This window comes from Salarias fasciatus, chromosome 17 (assembly GCF_902148845.1).
Source record: "Salarias fasciatus chromosome 17, fSalaFa1.1, whole genome shotgun sequence".
Taxonomy (NCBI): domain Eukaryota; kingdom Metazoa; phylum Chordata; class Actinopteri; order Blenniiformes; family Blenniidae; genus Salarias; species Salarias fasciatus.
The window spans coordinates 17,916,646-17,935,144 of record NC_043761.1 but is presented as its reverse complement, the minus strand read 5'-3'; the positions used below and the strand labels follow the sequence as shown (position 1 = coordinate 17,935,144).

The following is an 18,499-nucleotide window of genomic DNA, read 5'->3' as shown; positions in this document are numbered from 1 at the left end:
TCTAATACATTATCTGTTTTAAGTTCAAGTTAAGTCAATTTGAAGGATTCTGCAATTTTAAATCGTCTTGTAGAAAGGTCATCTTGCTTTTTGTTTCGATCATTTAAATTTTTGCTGTTTCACAGCAGCCTGATCCTTCTTCACACCCTGAAATTCAGTGCTATTCTAATACATTGTCTGATTTAGGTGCAACTTCAGTGAAACTGGAGGATTAGACTTTGTTAAATCGTTTGCTTACTTCATCCCAGTTGATTACATTCCAGATAGATTTGATGTAGTCTGATCGGCTGTTGTCGTACTGACGGTGATATGCATGCTCCCACACATCAAAACCAAGGAGAGGTTTCAGGCCGGTTACATTGTGCAGTAAAGCCTCATTTGCACAAGTTGTAATTTTCAGTTTTCCTGTCACCTTATTGAAACCCAGCCAGCCCCAGCCTGAGCCCTGCACTGACATTGAGGCAGCAGACATCTCTTGTTTCATAGTTTCGAAGGAGCCAAAGTCGCGCTTGATGGCGTTCATCAGGACACCTTTAGGCTCACCCCCTCCATTTGGGGAGAGGTTGTTCCAAAACATGCTGTGATTAATGTGGCCTCCATAATTTAACAGCCGAGCTGGTTTAAGGACTTGTTGGGCTGTTTTATCCCCCATTTGAAGTGCTTCTAGGTATTGTTCCTGTATCATGTTGAGGTTTTTCACATATTCAGCATGGTGTTTGCCGTGGTGGCGCCACATGATATCTGCAGAGATGTGGGGCTCCAGGGCGTCATAGTCATACGGTAGATCTGGAAGGGTGTGTTTCTGCCTCGATGCTGCTGCAGCTGGTCTCACAGCCTGGCTGACTGAACGCATGAGAGTTTGACCGACTCTGGACAGGACGTTCATGGTGATGCTGGTTTGGTGAGAGAAACGCGGGTAAAAATCTTTCTGAGTCGCTCTTGAAGTGGAGTTCTGTTGCTCTGTGCTTGTTAAGTGAACAGTTTCTCCTGTCGCAGGACACTGGTGCTTTCATGTTTGATTCTGATGACGTCATTCTTCCAGTTGCCTAGCAACCGACTGCTGCAGCTGTCTCTATGGTGACAGGCTGGAGCAGGCGTCTCCTGCTGTCCTGGTGAACTGTTCAGCTTCTGCGTGGGCCTGTGGCCAGTATGCTGTGATTTTCCTGCGGCCAAAACCAGAAACCCTTGCAGAGGCCACAATGTGCATCTTGGTGGCTCCAAATGTGATTTCCTCTCTCGAGTTTCTGACCCTGGTATTCCATGCAGCCCATTTTGGGTTGTGTGTTGGAAGACCTCACGTGGTGTTGTGTCTGGATTCAGCTGATAGTTCAGGTTGCTGGTATCCTGCATTGAGATCCAGCTTCCAGAAGGTCGATGCAGCAACTGTGCTGTGTGTCTTTCTCTCTGGACCGCTCCAAGTAGCTCCACTGCTTTATCCTGGTCTTTCGGCTCTCCTTTGTCAGGGAATGTCGCAAAAATATCCTGCACTGGTTCTCCAGCATCATCCAGCAGCATCGCCCTTTTTCTTCTTGAGGCTTCAGTTTCTTAAAATTACAATGCTCTGCTGTACATTGTCTCCTGATGACTCAGGGCCAACAGAAAGTCTGCCAAAAGTCACGTTGTCGGAAAATTGTTTCTGTACTTGAAAGATTTTAGTTTGTTCTTGAATTATATATTTTTTTCTTGGAATTGAAGAAATGTTTCTTTGTATTTATTAAACACGTTGTATTTACTTCATAGGTTTGTTTCTTCTTTACCAATCAAAATCATTAGTTGTGAATGATGTTCTGTATTCATAACCCACAGTGTGTACTTGTGAATGGTTGGGTGTGAGTAAAAGATGATTTGTGTGTTTGTGAGCTTGTGGCAGGATTTCAACTCCATCGACCAGAGAGAGGAAAACTACAGTGTAATAAATGAATCTATGGCCATGTAAATTATAATCAATTTAATAGGTAAATGATATTCAATATTATTATGTTCTTGCTTTTGTCGCAATCATTTGATTAAACAAAACATAAAAATGTTAGGAGAAATATCTACTTATTTTAGTTAGACAAAAAACATGCATTTTGTTTATGTGATTCCAAACACAGAGATAAATCAATGAATCCAACTTAATGTTTTTGAACAGTTTTTAATTGAGAACCACTTCCTGTTGAAGCAGGAAGTTGTCTTTTGAATGCTGCCCGCCCACAAGACACTTGAAGGCTTGCATGGTTTTTCCATATTTATCTGCAATATGACAATTATTAACTAAGTTGTAGAAATGTACATTATTTTCTCATGTAAAAAGTATCAAAATAATATGTAGGTTGCAGATAGGTTACAGTTTTCTGCGGTTACCTTTCCTATGCTTCTTTAATAGGCTATTGTTAAAGGAGTCATATTATGCAAAATTCACTTTAAAAAGGTGTATTTACAGTCATACTGCCTCCCAGAGCCTCTGTATGATCCCCCAGAAGTGAAAAATTCAGTCACCTCCCTCAATTGTGGCTCCACTTTTAATAAAATATACACTCAAACACGCGGTTCTGAAATCTCCCTCTTCCTGACGTCATAAAGAGGAACGCCACTCCCCCCGGAAGAGAATCCAGACCCTGGCCGGCCCCCGGACAGGTCTGTCAGTACCTGATCCGTACCCGGAACACGATCCGTACCAGACGCTTCTGCGCATGTGCCCTCATCATCACGACATGATTTACGGCGAGACAGCTCGTTACGGCAACTCTACTGGGACAAACTTTATTAAGGCGTATGTCCGTTTAAAGTTTAGCAAAATTACATACTTAAAAAACGACCTGTGTGTCTGTCTAGTTTAGAAAGATAAATGTATCCTATTATCTCACACAGAAATGATCATTTAAACATCTTATATTAAAAATACCATCAAGCTAAACTCTAAATGGTTAAACAAAGCCAGGTAATTTTATTTGTAAAGCCATTTTTACAAATATTTTGTCTGTATTCGCTTTACACAGCATCATAACAACATCCTCTGTCCTTATACCCTCACATCCACTGAGATAAAACTCCCAAGAAAACTCTCAACCAGGAATGATGGAAGAAAACTCAGTGTGAGCAACAGAGAGCTCCCCCTGCAGGACGGGCAGACGATCAGCAGATGAGACAGACAAGAAAACAGTTTACAACACAGGGAGAACATGCCAAATGAAGACTAAAATATATATTAGCGTCCTCAGTCAGTCTCAGCAATGGAATACATTATGAAAATTATTTATTACACAGTAATTCTTATTTCAAAGTTTTGCTTGTGATTAATACTTATTGACATCACCCACATTGTTTTATCACTTTCTTTATGTGGACAGTGTTATCTGACTGAACCATGGGCTGCACATCTGCTTTTATTAACATTAATTGTGAAAAGAAGCTTTAAAAAGAATTTAATCATAATAGACTGTTGAATCAGAAGGCTTTCACTGTGTGTCACAACACACACTTCAGTTCAGCTAAATGTACCTGTGGTGAATGGAGCCTCTCTGGACAGTGTCTGAGCCTCTGCAGTCCTCCTGCAGGCAGAGTCCCATTCTCCAGGGCCTGGTACCTGGCTCTCCGGGGCCTGGTACCAGGCTCTCCGGGGCCTGGTACCAGGCTCTCCGGGGCCTGGTACCAGGCTCTCCGGGGCCTGGTCCCTGGCTCTCCACACTTTATGACTTTGTACATTATCAGACAGATGTGACGTTACACCAACACAGTTTCAATAGTAAACATCTGACACAACAGTTGCGTAATTTCATCACATCACACTGTTACACAGACCAGAGAAAAGTCTTGTCGCTGCAGTTATTTTTAATTACATTTGATTACACTCAACTCCAGTGTGCAGAGAACAAATCCACCGACAACAAAATGTAATTTGCATGTATGAATAAGAGAAGGAATTAATTTCAAACATTTAAAAAATGAATTGAAAAACAAAGAACAGAATACAAACAAAAAAGGTCTGAAAAGGAGCAAGGAATAATAAAACTTATTCAATTTCTATGTAATATTATTTAGCAGTGTAGTACTGTAAGGCTGGTGTATCTATGTGCAAACTGTAATCCCATTACTCTGTCTCAGGTTGTGGATAAAGGATGCTGTAGTCAAAATGTTGAAGCTCTGAGTCTTCTTGTACTGAGTCGTGGTCTTTGAGGCCCAGATGCTGGGGAGGGGGAGGGCTGCCACTGGAAGCAGGGCTCCAGGACTCCAGGACTCCAACCAGAGCCAAGCTGTTCCTGGTCTTGGTCTTGTTTAGTCCCACCACAGAAAACACACTGCATCTGCACCGGAGTGGGGCAGGACCAGGACCAGGACCAGGACCAGGACCAGCCCTGTGATGGTGGCAAACTTCTGGGACAGGTTTAGCCCCATCATCTATGAAGACTGGACAAAGAACAGAGAGAATCAGCTCTTAAATGTTACTGTTTTCTTGTTTTCCTTTCACTGAATCAGCAAACAACAAAGCTGTTCGAGTTCTGTCGTCCTGAGGCTATTTTGATCTTGATAAAACCTGTTCCCTCTTCCCTCCTGCCACTGGCCCTGTCTTATCAAACCTCATGTTGGTTTATTAAACCTACAGGAGTGAACCAGTCTCCGAACAGGTGAATATCACAAACAAGTGTGTTGTAATTCCCCTTTTTTAATATGTGAAAACAAATCGTTAACAAGCGACCATAAAACTGTTCTTAAGTTCTACACATATAGGACTGTCTCAGAAAATTAGAATATTGTGATAAAGTTCTTTATTTTCTGAAATGCAATTAAAAAATGTCATACATTCTGGATTCATTACAAATCAACTGAGATATTTCAAGCCTTTTATTATTGTAATATTGCTGATTATGGCTTACAACTTAAGAAAACTCAAAAATCCTATCTCAAAATATTAGAATATTTCCTCAGACCAAGTAAAAAAACAAAATTATAACAGCAAAACAAAATCAAACATTTGAAAATGTCCATTAATGCACTCAGTACTTGGTTGGGAATCCTTTTGCACGAATTACTGCATCAATGCGGCGTGGCATGGAGGCAGTCAGCCTGTGGCATTGCTGAGGTGTTATGGATGCCCAGGATGCTTCAATAGCAGCCTTTAGCTCATTTGCATTGTTGGGTCTGGTGTCTTTCAGCTTCTTCTTGACAATACCCCACAAATTCTCAACGGGGTTCAGGTCAGGGGAATTGGCAGGCCAATGGAGGACAGTAATGCCATGGTCAGTACACCAGTTACTGCTGGTTCTGGCACTGTGGGCAGGTGCCAGATCATGCTGGGAAATGAAATCATCATCTCCATAGAGCTTTTCAGCAGAAGGAAGCATGTCGTGCTCTAAAATCTCTTGGTCCACAGCTGCATTTACTCTGGACTTGATGAGACACAGTGGACCAACACCAGCAGCTGACATGGCTCCAAACCATCGCTGACTGTGGGAACTTCACACTGGAGTTCAAGCAACTTGGATTTTGCTCCTCTCCAGCCTTTCTCCAGACTCTGGCGCCTTGACTTCCAAATGAAATACAAAACTTGCTTTGGTCTGAAAAGAGGACTTTGGACCACTCTTCAACTGTCCAGTGCTTCTTTTCCACAGCCCAAGTCAGACGCTTTTTCCGTTGTCTTGAGTTCAGAAGTGGCTTGACCATGGGAATACGGCTATTGTAGCCCATTTCCCGACACGTCTGTGAACAGTGGCTTTTGATACCTGGACTCCAGCTTCAGTCCACTGTCTCTGAAGCTCCCCCAAAGTCTGGAAGCGGCTCTTCTTCACAATGCTGTTCAGCCTGCGGTCATCTCTCTTGGCTGTGCAGCGTTTCCTGCCACATTTCTCCCTTCCAACAGACTTTTTGTGAATGTGCTTTGAAACTGCACTCTGTGAACAGCCTGCTCTGTGAGAAATGTCTTTTTGTGTCTTACCCTCCTGATGGAGGGTGTCAGTGATGGTCCTCTGGACAGCAGTCAGAGCAGCAGTCTTCCCCATACTTGTGATTTAGTTTACTGAACCAAGCTGAGTGTTTTTCAAGGCTCAGGAAACACTTGCAGGTGTTTCGAGTTATTTAGACGATTCAAGTGATTAGTTAAATAGCCTACTAGTATACTTTTTCATGATATTCTAATATTTTGAGATAGGATTTTTGAGTTTTCTTAAGCTGTAAGCCATAATCAGCAATATTAAAATAATAAAAGGCTTGAAATATATCAGTTGATTTGTAATGAATCCAGAATGTATGACATTTGTTTTTTTAATTGCATTTCAGAAAATAAAGAACTTTATCACAATATTCTAATTTTCTGAGACAGTCCTGTAGACATGAATTATTGAATGCATAGTAACTGTAGAGATATGTCTGTTTAGTTTTATTTGATCACATTTCAGCTTGCAAACGAACTCATAAGAACAACAGGTGTATCCCAAAACTGATAAACAATAATGAATCCTGCTCTGGAGTCCCTGATTGATCAGCATCGATACAAACCAGATGGTAACAAGGAGCAGGCTGGGAGGACGGAGTGAAGCAGCTTCACTAATTAATCATGTAACCCTCCAAATAGGGCCCACAAAGCGCTCAAAACGCCTTAAAATGTTCTCACAACAGACATAAACTAATTAGAAAATGTAATTATAACTTTAAGAGCATAAATACTGAAAACACACATACCTGACGGCGTTAGTTCGTCTCTGCACGGCCTCTGAGACGAAACTAAACGATCGCGAGTTCACAGGCTGAACAGGTAGATCACAGATCACTTTTGAGCCGAAATCGAAAACAAAGTCCCTGAAAAGACATTTCAGCGGGAGAAATGGAGGATGTGGCGTGGGAGCGTGTAAATCCAGCCAATGTGTGACAGTTGGCAGCAATTAAAATATATATTTTTATAGTTAATTACCACCGCAGAGTGTCGTAAAATACGCCCACTTCTGCGCATGTGCGGGGTGCTGACGCATGCGCAGAGGCGTCTGGTACGGATCGTGTTCCGGGTACGGATCGGGTACTGACAAGGTCGCTCATTTCGGCTGTATTTTCTCATCCATCGCCAGTGTTTTCATATAGTCAGCTCCTCCACCGTCTTCAGGTGGGTCAGCTGACCAGCTGACAGTTTTCGCTAACTTAGCCACAGTTAGCTCGGATGGAACGTAGCGGAGCTCCTCTCCCCAGCAGAGAGGCGCTTTGAGTCGGCCGCGGCTGTGACGGCGCCCGGGCGTCTGACTTCCAGGGCCGAGTTGGGGCCGATAGGGTAAACGGCCCGGAGCTGCTCCACGGAAGCTGGTCCCGAAGCCGGCGGAGACGCACGGCTCGCCCGGCCGCTCCTCTCCTCGCCGGGAGGCTGCGAAGCTCCGGAGCCCAGCGGAGGCGCACTGCGCACCGGGCGCAAAGTCAACACACACCGGCAGCGCCGTCCGGATGAAGAGGGCTGCTGCTCTGAGAGCCTCTCTGCTCTCGATGTCACACCAACAACACATCATATAAACAGAAAATAAAATAAAAAAAACACCTCATTTCGCTTCTGCAAGGTCGCTCTGCTCGTCCAGCCACAATGATCTGTAATTTATAGACTTCCAGCAAGGATGAGTCCATGGTTTATGTTTTGATCTCAAATGAGAGCTTTTCTTTATCCAATAGTTCCTTTTGTTTGGTTCATTCTATATAAAAACGGTAATTTCCGCGTTCGCTACTGTCTGGGACCCTGTTGAGCTGATTCTCTCCTCCCGAGGCGGCGGAATAACAACATATAGGGAAAAGTTTACGTCCGTGAGGTCGTGCATTGTGTTTTATTTTGAAACTTCCGGTGTAACTTCCTGTAAGGTGCTTTCTGAACGACAGTGAATTTACAAGTTGGGCTTGGCCAGATGCGTTCAAGTTCATCACGGAAAATAGGCTGTCAAAAACAGACTGTTCTGAAGAAGGCTCCACAGAGCCACTTTTTAGAACGCTCAAACTCCGAACATAGGACGAATTTGGGGCAAAAAAAACTTATACACTATGTTTTTAGGTGTCTGTGACCTATATGACGTGACTGAAAAATAGCATAATAGGTCCACTTTAATACATTAAAATTGTGTAAATAACTTTCACCGAGTGAAATGTTGAGAGATGAAGCTGAAGGTATAGGTTGTCTTGTCTTTCTTTTCTTTTAAGTTTTTCTTTTTTTTTTTGTCCTCCACGACAGCCTGGTGTCGCGAGATTGTCATATATGCAGATATATGTTCGATTTGAATGTATTACTTGGCGTCCACGCGTATCTAGACACCTACATCTAGATATCTATGTCTATATGTCGAGGCGGTGGTGTGACATAAGCAGGAGCTGTGGAAGCTGCAGCGTTGTTGTGTGTTTTTTTTCAACTGCCGATTCGAACGCATGTTTCTGATCCCTGCTATGTAGATGTAGGTGTCTAGATACGCGTGAACGCCAAGTAGTACATTCAAATCGAACATATATCTGCATATATGACATATCTGGCGACACCGGGCTGTGGTGGAGGAGAGGCTGAGCGGACTATGATGAAATATTGTTGAAACTAATGAGTTTTTGGACGATTAAAGCCGTTTTAGGAGCGGATATACACATGCCCCATCTGCTAACAGTATAGGGATGTGTGCCGCTCGATTTTGGATCTAACTTTCTCCTGAAGCACTGTTTGGATCAGAAAAGCCTTCTGGGTGAGGATATTGTGGTACTTCATTCTATAAACAACGTGAAAACTGTTTAAACCGAACCTATCCTTTAAGTATAGCAGGTTCAAAGCGTTTAACACACTTTGGGATCAGACTTTTGCTCTGAAGTGCACATTGTTATGGTGTTACCCTACAGTTTGATTCAGGACCCGCCCCCCCCCCCCCCCCCTCTTTTTCAGCTTTTTTTTACATGCTGCATTTGTCAATATCTACAGATTACATTGACTGACGATACCTGCGTGGAAGAAAAAGTAGTGTGTTCATACGTTTTGCTTAATGTGGAGTGTTTTATTTTCTTGATTTTTATTATTGATATGGTCTCCATGCACTTTATTACACTTTCATTTCATTGGATGATTTCTGTATATTTATTTTACCCATCATTTAACTACTGCCTTTTAAAAAATAATGGACAGAAAACCAAGGATGTGTCAGCTTAGGTATTCAAATGTTGGGTTGTATCATTTGCACTATACTGTGGTCAAGCATTGTACTGTTTCAATTTTAGGATGCTGGCGGCATTTAAAATAAAGTCAAGAGTTCTACATTAATGGTTGAATTTGTGATTAATTAAAAATAAGATTTAATTGATATAATTAACGGGGCCACACGGTGGTGCAGTGGTTAGCGCTCGTGCCTCACAGCAAGAATGTCCTGGGTTCAAATACCGGCCGGGGCTCAGGCCTTTCTGTGTGGAGTTTGCATGTTCTCCCCGTGTGTGCTCAGTCCAAAAACATGCAATTCAGGTTAATTGGTCACCCTAAATTGCCCCTAGATGTGAATGTCTGTATGTATGTGTCAGCCCTGCGACAGACTGGCGACCCCGCCTTCGCCCACAGCAGCTGGGATCGGCTCGAGCTACCCGCGACCTCGAAAGGGAAGAAGCGGCAGATAATGAATAATTAAATAAATTCATTGATTAATTTAGATGATTATTACTAAACTGTATATCATTGAAGTGTAGAATTAAATTATTTTTTATAAATAATTCATTTCTAAGTTTCAGTTTATTTCAATTCAAATTAATATTTTAGTTTAGTTATCAGTTATGTTTTGAATCAGAATTTACTCATTTTAAATGGGTAATTATGACACTTCTTATTTCACTTAAATTTACTCAATATCAAACATAGTTGAATTTAATTAATAATATTGCTTGTAATGTGTTGCCTTAATTTTATTGAGTAGATGGGGGGTACTTTTTTTTACAGTGTAGGGGGAGAGGTATGGGGGAACACTTACCAGTGCACAATATATCCCCTAGTCATAATGCAGAAACGAGCTGTGCGGATCAGTCACAAGGCTAGATTCCTAGAACATACTCACAATCTTTTTATTCAGTCTAAGTTATTAAAATTCAATAATCTTGTGAAATATAACACATCAATTATTCTGTACAAAGCATTTAATAAAACATTGCCAAATAATATACAACAGTTCTTCAAATTAAAAGAGACAGTTCATAATTTAAGAGGGTATGGAAATTTCAAAATACCAGAAACTAAATCTACCAGTAAACGTTTTTGTGTATCTGTATGTGGGGTTAAGTTGTGGAACAACCTGGATACTCAGTGTTCATAGATTCAAACTCCAATATAAACGTACAGTTTGGTCGCAGTATATAGAATGTGGGTCTTGAATTCACATCAACATTACTGAGTGTGTTTATGTTGTTTTTTTTACCATTCTTGGTATACTGTTCATTACCATTGTTGGTATATAAGTGTGTATTGTATTTAAGTATGTGTTATCTGTTACCAGTGGTAACGCCACCTTGTTTCAAAGTTTCGTCTTGTGGATCGAAATCAATGAATTATTAATCTCTATGTGTGTATATGTAACTATGGAAGTGAGAATTTTTCTGATTGTATTAAGGATAATTGGGGGTGTGATTAAATAAGTTTTCTTCTTCCCACTCCCTTTCAGGCGTAATGAAATCCTCTGTTATTTGGTTACTTGTTACATTGTTTATTGCTTTTGTGAATATGTTTTCTTTACTTTGTGCATTATTGTATAGTAATTGCCTGAAATGAATAAATACAAACACGAAAACAAATACAAGAATTTAAACCAGCACAATCTGTACAGAAGAGATTTTTGACTCCTTCCCCGAGAACAAATATTGTAGCGGCTGCTGAAGAGCAAGGAGGCGGGGGCGGTGCAAAGGACCATGGGAAGTTCTGATTTCATGTGTTACCTTGTGCACACCCCTTGAAGTGTGTGTGATTCAAAATGAAGGCATCCTGAGCAAAACAGTCTGCCTCTTCATTCCTGTGTACACACTGAGGGCGTTACAATATTAATATTGTATGTATGTATATAATAATATAGTCTCCAAAAATTTTTTTAACAATTGGGTTAAAGGGCAGAGCAGAGTAGAGAGTAAAGATGAGGTAACACTTTATTTGAAGCCCCCCTGAACAACACATTATAAGTATATTTATAAAGCATTATAATGCCATTATAACAGGTGGAGCTATAGTTATGATCAGAATGCTAGGACCGAGCCCTAACCCTAACCCTGTGCTGTATAGTGAGTTATAAAGCATTGTGATCATGTAGGAGTGTTTATAAGTACTTATAATGTGTTACACCGGGTGCTTAAAGTAAAGTGTTACCGAAGATGATTTTATTGAGTCAAAGCAGAAATTTGAGATAGAAAGTTAAGTGAACGATGGAGGTCACTATGAGTGGCCTTGTCTGATATTTCATACACATGTAGACCTGTCATTATTCTACGGCTACATTATATTATATCTGTGCAGCCCATTCCCACTCTGACTTCCTCTGAGGGTGGAGAGGGAGGACTGATTTGGATGCGTGTCCACGCCGAGTCAGTCAGTAACTTCCACTCACTTTCACTGTTTGGGTGCGGTGACCCGTTCATTTCCCTCTGTGCGTATAAATCCACAGTTTAGAGCTAGACAGTTGGAGCAGGAGAGCTCACACATAAGTTCCCACCTGCCGAGCACGACACGATCCCACACACCGAACAAACACGGTCAGAAGACTTGTTGCTGACCCTCTCACACACCTGCAGCTCATCACTGTGCTCCTTATGGCTTTCACCCATCCTGCTCCCCCTAGTGGTCCAAATGATAAATGGCTCCTCCAAGTCAATTTGTTTTGTTTGTTTGCAGTCTTTTTCTTCGTTTTATTGTCTATTTATCTTATTTTTATGTTTGGTAATGTATGCCTCCTCGGTATGGGGACAAGCTGGATGAATTTTGGATTCTACCCCCGAACTGACAATAAAGCTCAGTTTTACTCAAGTGGCAACCATTCGTGGCGCCACCCGTTTGTTTCTATTATCATAAGATGAAGTCAGCTCAGAGGCTGACATGTTGGAAGTTTGGAGCCGGAGAGGACAAAAAGACAGCGAGGGGGCGGGGCCAGAGTGTGATAAGGGGCGGGGCTGACAGAGCCCAGGACTGTGTTGTTGTGTGATCATGTGCTGGTCTTCTGTGAACTGGTTCCATGGTGTTTCATATCATTTACTCGTCAATAATAATGTTTACAGTGTTTATGCATTTGACCAGGTCCACAACCAACACCGGGAACATCCGCCGCCGCACCGTGCCGGCAGATAGCGCAGGATCTTGGCTCTCTCTTCAGGGATTCACAGGCTGGAGAGTTTGTGGGGAGAAGCGCCTGTCGGGCGCACATCATATTTACTGTAATACTATCTACAAATGCAGAAATTACAGAAAAAACTGGATAACAGAATCCACCGGGGTTTCCAGACTCACTGCTGCAGGGGCACTGGCTCCTGTTGGCCCCTCCCCAGAACCGCCAATGCCTTTGAGGGTCTTTTTTGAGTAGTTAATCCAGGAACTATTCATGGTTACAATGAAACAACTCATTAAAACTAGTCAACAAACTGAGTAACTGTGGAAAATAACAATTATAGGAGAACTTAATCTGAATGTCAGCTCCTGAAAGTAAACCTCCTGAAAGCAGCTGGAAGGATCTGTCAATCATTCCAGAGCAGACCTGTCAATCAAGTAGCCACGCCCCCTCATTGTAAAAACTTTAACTCTATATAAAAATTACTCATTCATTTTCTACCGTTTCTCCCTTTCGGGGTCATGGGTGGCTCGAGCCGATCCCAGCTGCTGCGGGCGAAGGCGGGGTCACCCTGGACAGGTCGCCAGTCTGTCGCAGGGCTGACATTTTGAGACAGACAACCATTCACTCACACACCTCAGGGCAATTTTAGAGTAACCAATTAACCTGACATGCATGTTTTTGGACCGTGGGAGGAAGCTGGAGTACCCGGAGAGAACTCACGCACACACATGGGGAGAACATGCAAACTCCACACAGAAAGGCCTGAGCCACGGCCGGTATTTCAACCCAGGACCTTCTTGCTGTGAGGCACGAGTGCTAACCACTGCACCACTATTGCAATCCTTCTGATTTTTTGGGTTTTAAGCAGGATGTGTCAGAAAAGTCACCACAGGGAGAACTGGCTTGGGGGGCCAAGCGTTCATAGTGACGTCGCTTTTTGATCCTTCGATGTCGGCTCTTCCTGTCATTGTGAAGCAGAATTCACCAAGCGGTGGATTGTTCACCCACTAACAGGGAACGTGACCTGGATCAGACCGTCGTGAGACAGGTTAGTTTTACCCTGCTGATGATGTGTTGTTGAAATAGTAATTACTATTACTATTATATAAATAGTAATTACTATAGTAATTACTATTACTATTACTATTGCAACAACACATCATCAGTAGGGTAAAACTAACCTGTGTCACGACGGTCTGATCCCAGCTCACGTTCCCTATTATTTTATCCTAAAATTAATATTGATATATTTTCAGATGAACCACCTGGTCTCTCCTCCGGACAGTGAAATGCAATGAACAAAACAACTCTGAACTGTAAAAACTGTAAAAAGAAAACAAAAAAAAAGCCAATCCAGTTTTATTGATGTTTCATTTTGAATTGGAGTCTATGGAATCACAGCCGTCTGGAGCCCCCCCTGGTGGACACTGTGATATTGCAAGCTTTTGACACTTCTGGGGTGGTTTTTTTTTTTTTTATCTTTATTGAAAATATAACACTTCTGGGATGGTTTTAGTTTTTGTTACTTGACCTCTTACGTCATTTCCGGTGGAAATGAGATCACCGGAAATGGCCCTCGCGCACTTGTCCAGATAAACAACATGGCGGCGCCCGTGCAGCGCCTCACGTCTGTTGGAAAATTCCTTGTCCTGGACAAGTCGGACCCTAAACTTTCCTCTCAGGCGACAAGATTGGTTGATTACTTGAATTGTATACTTTTTTCTTGTAATTGAAGAAATGTTTTGTATTTGTTTAAAATGTTTTATTTACTTTATAGGTTTATTATTTACGAATCAAAATGTGAATGATGCTTTGTATTCACAAACCACAGAGTGTACTTGTGAATCGTTGGGTGTGAGAAAAACAGGATTCGTGTGTTTGCGAGGTTGTGGCAGGATTTTAGCTCCACAGACCAGAGAGAGGAAAAGTAGAGGACACCAGCACAATCTGAACAGAAGAGACTCTGACCCCCTCCCCGACAACAAATATTTAAGTTCGATCTTTTTCCTCGGGAGTTTTATTATAAAATAAAGACCAACACAATAATGTTAAAATAACACAGATACTCTAATTCTTTTTTTTTGTGGTTCTTGTCATTTCTTATTCTTTCCTGCCACTTGTTCCTGAGCAGCTTTCTTGGCTTTCACCATCTCCACCAGCTCCTGCGGAGAGAAGAACGGCGTCGCGTCTTTAAGGATCAGGAGGCTGGAGCGACGCTGAGCCGCGGCCGAACCGGAGCCCTTCCACGTACCTTGTACCTCTTCATACAGTCTTTCTTGTTGCGTCCGGGCACGGCGGCGGCGATCTTCTCCCAGCGCTCGGGCGTGCTGACCGGGTACGTCTTCAGGGCCTGCTCCAGAAGCTTCTGCTCCTCGGTGGTCCAGGGCGCCGCGCTGCCTTCACTGGCCGAGGCTGACGGCAACATTACATGTCAACCCGGTGGTTTCATTCTCCCCACAGACGAAAAGACTCGGAACAATCTCTCTCCTCTCTTACCGTCGAACCTCTCCGAGGGCATGGCGTTGTCTATGGAGGGCGCCACTGAGGTGTGCTCCTTCTTGAACTTCTCGAAGGCTTTCTTGTTGATCTCATCTTTCTGTACTGGATCTGAGGAGGCGGGAGGAACACGGCTCAGCGCGATGGAAACACTCTTACTCTTCCGACAGCGGAGTGAAAAGGCCTCCGGTCTGCAGCTCACCGAGTCGCTGCAGATTCTTGGCTTTGTTGATGACGTCTTTGGCGGTCCTCTTCATGCCGCTGGTGGAGTGCAGGTTCATGTAATTGGCGATGACCTCCCACCTAGAGAGCGAGCGAGAGAGAGAGAGCCGTCGTCAGCGGCGCGAAGGGAGCGAGGCTGTTTTCCCATGAGTCAAAGCGGCGGATCGTCCTGACCTGGCGTTGGTTCCTGCAGGGAACAGGTTGACGGCTTTGATGAGCAGCTGCAGGTCCTCCTCGTTCCAGCCCTTCCCCCCGCCGCCCCCACCCCCGCTGGCCTGCTCGGCGCCGCGGGCCGCCTGCCGGGCCAGAACCTCCGCCTCCTTCTCCCTCTGCAGCTGAGCGTTCACCTCCTGCACCTGAGGAGGAGAAACAGGAAGTCAACACACGACGCATCGTTTTATTTTGAAACTTTTTTTGTTTGTTTACCTGTTTGTCCACGGCTGCCTTGCTGTCGTCTTTGGAGGCTGAAGCCAGGATTTCATTCAGTGACTGCAAGCTGCCACAGAAAACAAGGTCAGTTTTTAATGTGGTGGGAAACAGACCAGCTGAGCATTTCTTGGTCTAAATACCAATAAACCAGAGTCCAGTTAAGATCATTCAGACCCATCAGGGTCAAAACATGCTTTAAAACTAAAACAAGCCGTTCAGCTGGGCGCTGCTGTGGTATCTATGAACGATGTCGTACCTGGTGAGCTCCAGCCGGTCGCAGAGTTTCTCCACCTCCTCCATCATCTTCACGCTGTCCGCTTCATTGTCAGAAAAGTAATTCCAGGTCTGTGGAGGAAAAGCAGAAGTGCTTCCAGACCCTGTTTCCCCGGCCGGGCGGTCTGAGCGGACTCACCTTGCAGGTGGTCCTGAGTTTCTGCCGCTCCTTCTTGATGGCCTTCTTCTGGATGTCCTTCTCTTTCTTGGCCTGCTGGGCCGCCTGCTTGGCCTCTTCCTCCTCTTTCTCTTTGGCCAGACGAGCCGCCTCCAGCTCCGCCTGCCGCACCTGTCGGAGGGAAACACGGCGCCGCTCAGCGAGGGACCGCCGGCTTTCCACTTCTCATCCAACCGTGTCTGAATGAAGGACTCACTCTCTCCCTCTCCTCTTGCTCTCTCTTCTTTGCTTCAGCTTTTGCTTTCTTCTCAGACTCCTTCCTCGCTTTCTCCTCTTCCTTGAATTTCTTTATTCTGGGGTCGCAGCTGTAGGCCGTATCTGCGACAGACGAGCGAGTTCACACTTTTTCCACCCACAGTGAACGGAACACTTCCAGGTCTTTGTGTTCATGACTTTACCGACTAGTGTTCGTATTCGGTTCATCTCCTCTTTCTTCCTCTGAGCTCTGGAGGCTCGGTTCTGCTTCTCGATCCATCTGCGCTCATCTCGACTGCACACAAACCACAGTTCTCAGACAAACGTGTTCCGGTGGACGATGGACAGCTGTGACGAGCTGCAGCTCACCATTCTGCTTTCTCCTTTTCCTCTTCGTCCAAGTAGGAGAATTCCCTCCACGAGTCGAAGTTGTACCTGTCAGAGTGCAGATTGAAGACTTCTAGTTTCCATGATAAATAGCTGGAACGAAAACAAACAAACAAAAAACCAACATGTTCTTACCAAAAAGAGTAAAAATTATCCACGTCTTCAAAAGTGGAGTCCAGGCTTCCCAGGCTGGGTACGAGCTTCTTGGAAGACCACCGGGCGTTCCTCTCGAAAACGGGAGCGAACACCTGGAAGAAGTTCTCCTTTCCTTCGCCTTTGGACGGCACGGCGTTGTCGAAGGTGGGATCCACGCTGTCGAAAGCTCTCCTCTTCACAGGGTCGGACAGGACTTCTATAGCTGAGGCGCAAACACACACACACTGAGCTCAACCCGTCTCTCTCACACACACACACGTTCCCAGCAGTGAGTCTGCCTACCTTTAGTTATACAGGTGAAGTAGTCGTTGTCTCCTTCCACGATCTGCTCTCCTGCGGCTTTCCTCTTGTCTGGATGATGCTTCAGCACGATGGCTTTGTCTGCAGAGGAGCAGCAGAGGTCAGCAGGGGTCAAACTGGAGCGCCGAGACGATCCGGGGCGGGAGAGATACTCACGTGCAGCTTTGATCTGCTTCTGTGTGGCTTTGTATCTCAGGTGTGGGAGTCCGAGGACGGCGTAGTGATCCTGGTTCTGAAACACATCAGATTACAGTCAGAGTCACCACTGGTGTCAACACAAGCTCAATTTTTCCTCATTTTGATCCGACTGATCAACACGGAAACAGAAATGTAAAAAATCCAAATGAGCCCGACGACATTGTGACAGATTACATGACAGGGCTGTAATGGAAGTATTTCCACACGTTTATGTTCATCCTCCTCTCTCACCTTCCAGTCTTTCGGGTCGAGTGTTCGCAGCAGCGGGTGCTCCTCCAGCTGCAGCTCCTCGTCCTCGGACTCCTCAGAGGACTCCTCCTCTTCCTCCAGCTCCTGGAAGGAGGCCGACACATTCCTGGACCTCCTCTTCACGAAGGCCTCGAACCAGCGGCCCACCGGCTCCACCTGGACCTGCACAGACGCTGCGAGAGAGACGGCTTCTCATCATCCAGTGGAAACGGGGGGAGAGGGAATCAGCCACATTGAAAACCTGCTGAGAGACTCTGCAGAGCAGCAGAACAAACAGCTGAAGGAAACAATGAATGGAAAACGTGTCCATCTCCTGGAGACCCTCCAGCTTCCCTGCACTCTGCGTTTATCAGTAAATATCTCCAGTGGACACTGAACATGAGCCACAGGTTGGTGGACTTAAACCATTTAATCCAACTTGTGTGGAGATACATTCTCTTCCCATTAGAGTGTTTAGGTGAATCCAGAGCACATAGCATTCAAATTTTTGAGGTCTTATTCTTGATTCGGTCTCTGCTCCTTAAAGTCTGGATCTTGTTTTGGTCTGGGGACAATCTGGTCTTTTTCTGGACTTTGTGGTTTAGACAGCAACACTGGCGCCAGTCAGATGTACAAACAGCAAACAAGAGTTTTATTACCCACTAGGAAGCATTACAAATTGAGGCTCTCCAGTGACAAAGACCCGTGTCAAACTTTTTGGAAGGTTTCATACTTTACATAAGAGGCCGGTGAAGGAGGAAAACAGGAGCTTTATTGGCAGCAGGCGACACGATGAAGCAGTGAGCTGACAGAGACACTGTCCAACACACACTCAGCCTTCCAATTTATCAATCTAATCATGTCTCAGGGAAACTTTGTTCTTTTCGTTCCTCCTAGCATTGTGCTAAGCCTCCCAGCAGAGACCCGGTGTGACAGCGGCTAGCCGCGGCTAGCAGTTAGCTCCGGTGTGGCCTGCCTCTCTCCTTACCGGCAGCGGCGGCGAACACCGTCGTCTCCTCCCCGTCCTGCGCCTCGGGCAGCATCTTCCCGCGGCGGCCCACACCGACACCCCGCGGCCCCGGTTACACAGAGAAAGCTGTCCGATGTGCTGCAGTTTGAGTCCCGCTCATTGACGCACCACATGGGCCTCCTACACCCCGCCGCTGTGTGCGTGCTAACCGCTCCGGGTTGA

The 18,499-nt window shown here is 44.6% G+C and overlaps 1 protein-coding gene and 1 pseudogene across 1 annotated transcript; both read right to left on the bottom strand.

Moving 5' to 3' along the window:
* Positions 1–211: 211 nt before the first annotated feature.
* On the bottom strand, positions 212–886 carry LOC115404696 (superoxide dismutase [Mn], mitochondrial pseudogene; annotated as a pseudogene).
* A 13,062-nt stretch (positions 887–13,948) lies between these two features.
* dnajc2 (DnaJ (Hsp40) homolog, subfamily C, member 2) lies at positions 13,949–18,488 on the bottom strand. Its single transcript, XM_030113390.1, has 16 exons — positions 18,296–18,488; positions 17,311–17,501; positions 17,038–17,113; positions 16,864–16,962; positions 16,561–16,783; positions 16,408–16,473; positions 16,242–16,333; positions 16,040–16,161; positions 15,805–15,954; positions 15,649–15,737; positions 15,390–15,459; positions 15,138–15,319; positions 14,944–15,044; positions 14,742–14,852; positions 14,497–14,657; positions 13,949–14,407 (listed from the first exon to the last, which is right to left on the bottom strand). The coding sequence occupies exons 1-16, from the start codon at positions 18,348–18,350 to the stop codon at positions 14,339–14,341; spliced, it is 1,857 nt and encodes a 618-aa protein (XP_029969250.1). The 5' UTR covers positions 18,351–18,488; the 3' UTR covers positions 13,949–14,338.
* Positions 18,489–18,499: the final 11 nt, after the last annotated feature.

Coding starts and splice junctions, on each gene's coding strand:
- dnajc2 (XM_030113390.1), bottom strand. CDS start 18,350: ATGCTGCCCGAGGCGCAGGACGGGGAGGAGACGACGGTGTTCGCCGCC. Junction 16,474..16,560: donor GATAATTTTTACTCTTTTTG/GTAAGAACATGT, acceptor GCACTCTGACAG/GTACAACTTCGACTCGTGGA. Junction 15,045..15,137: donor CCTGCAGGAACCAACGCCAG/GTCAGGACGATC, acceptor CTCGCTCTCTAG/GTGGGAGGTCATCGCCAATT.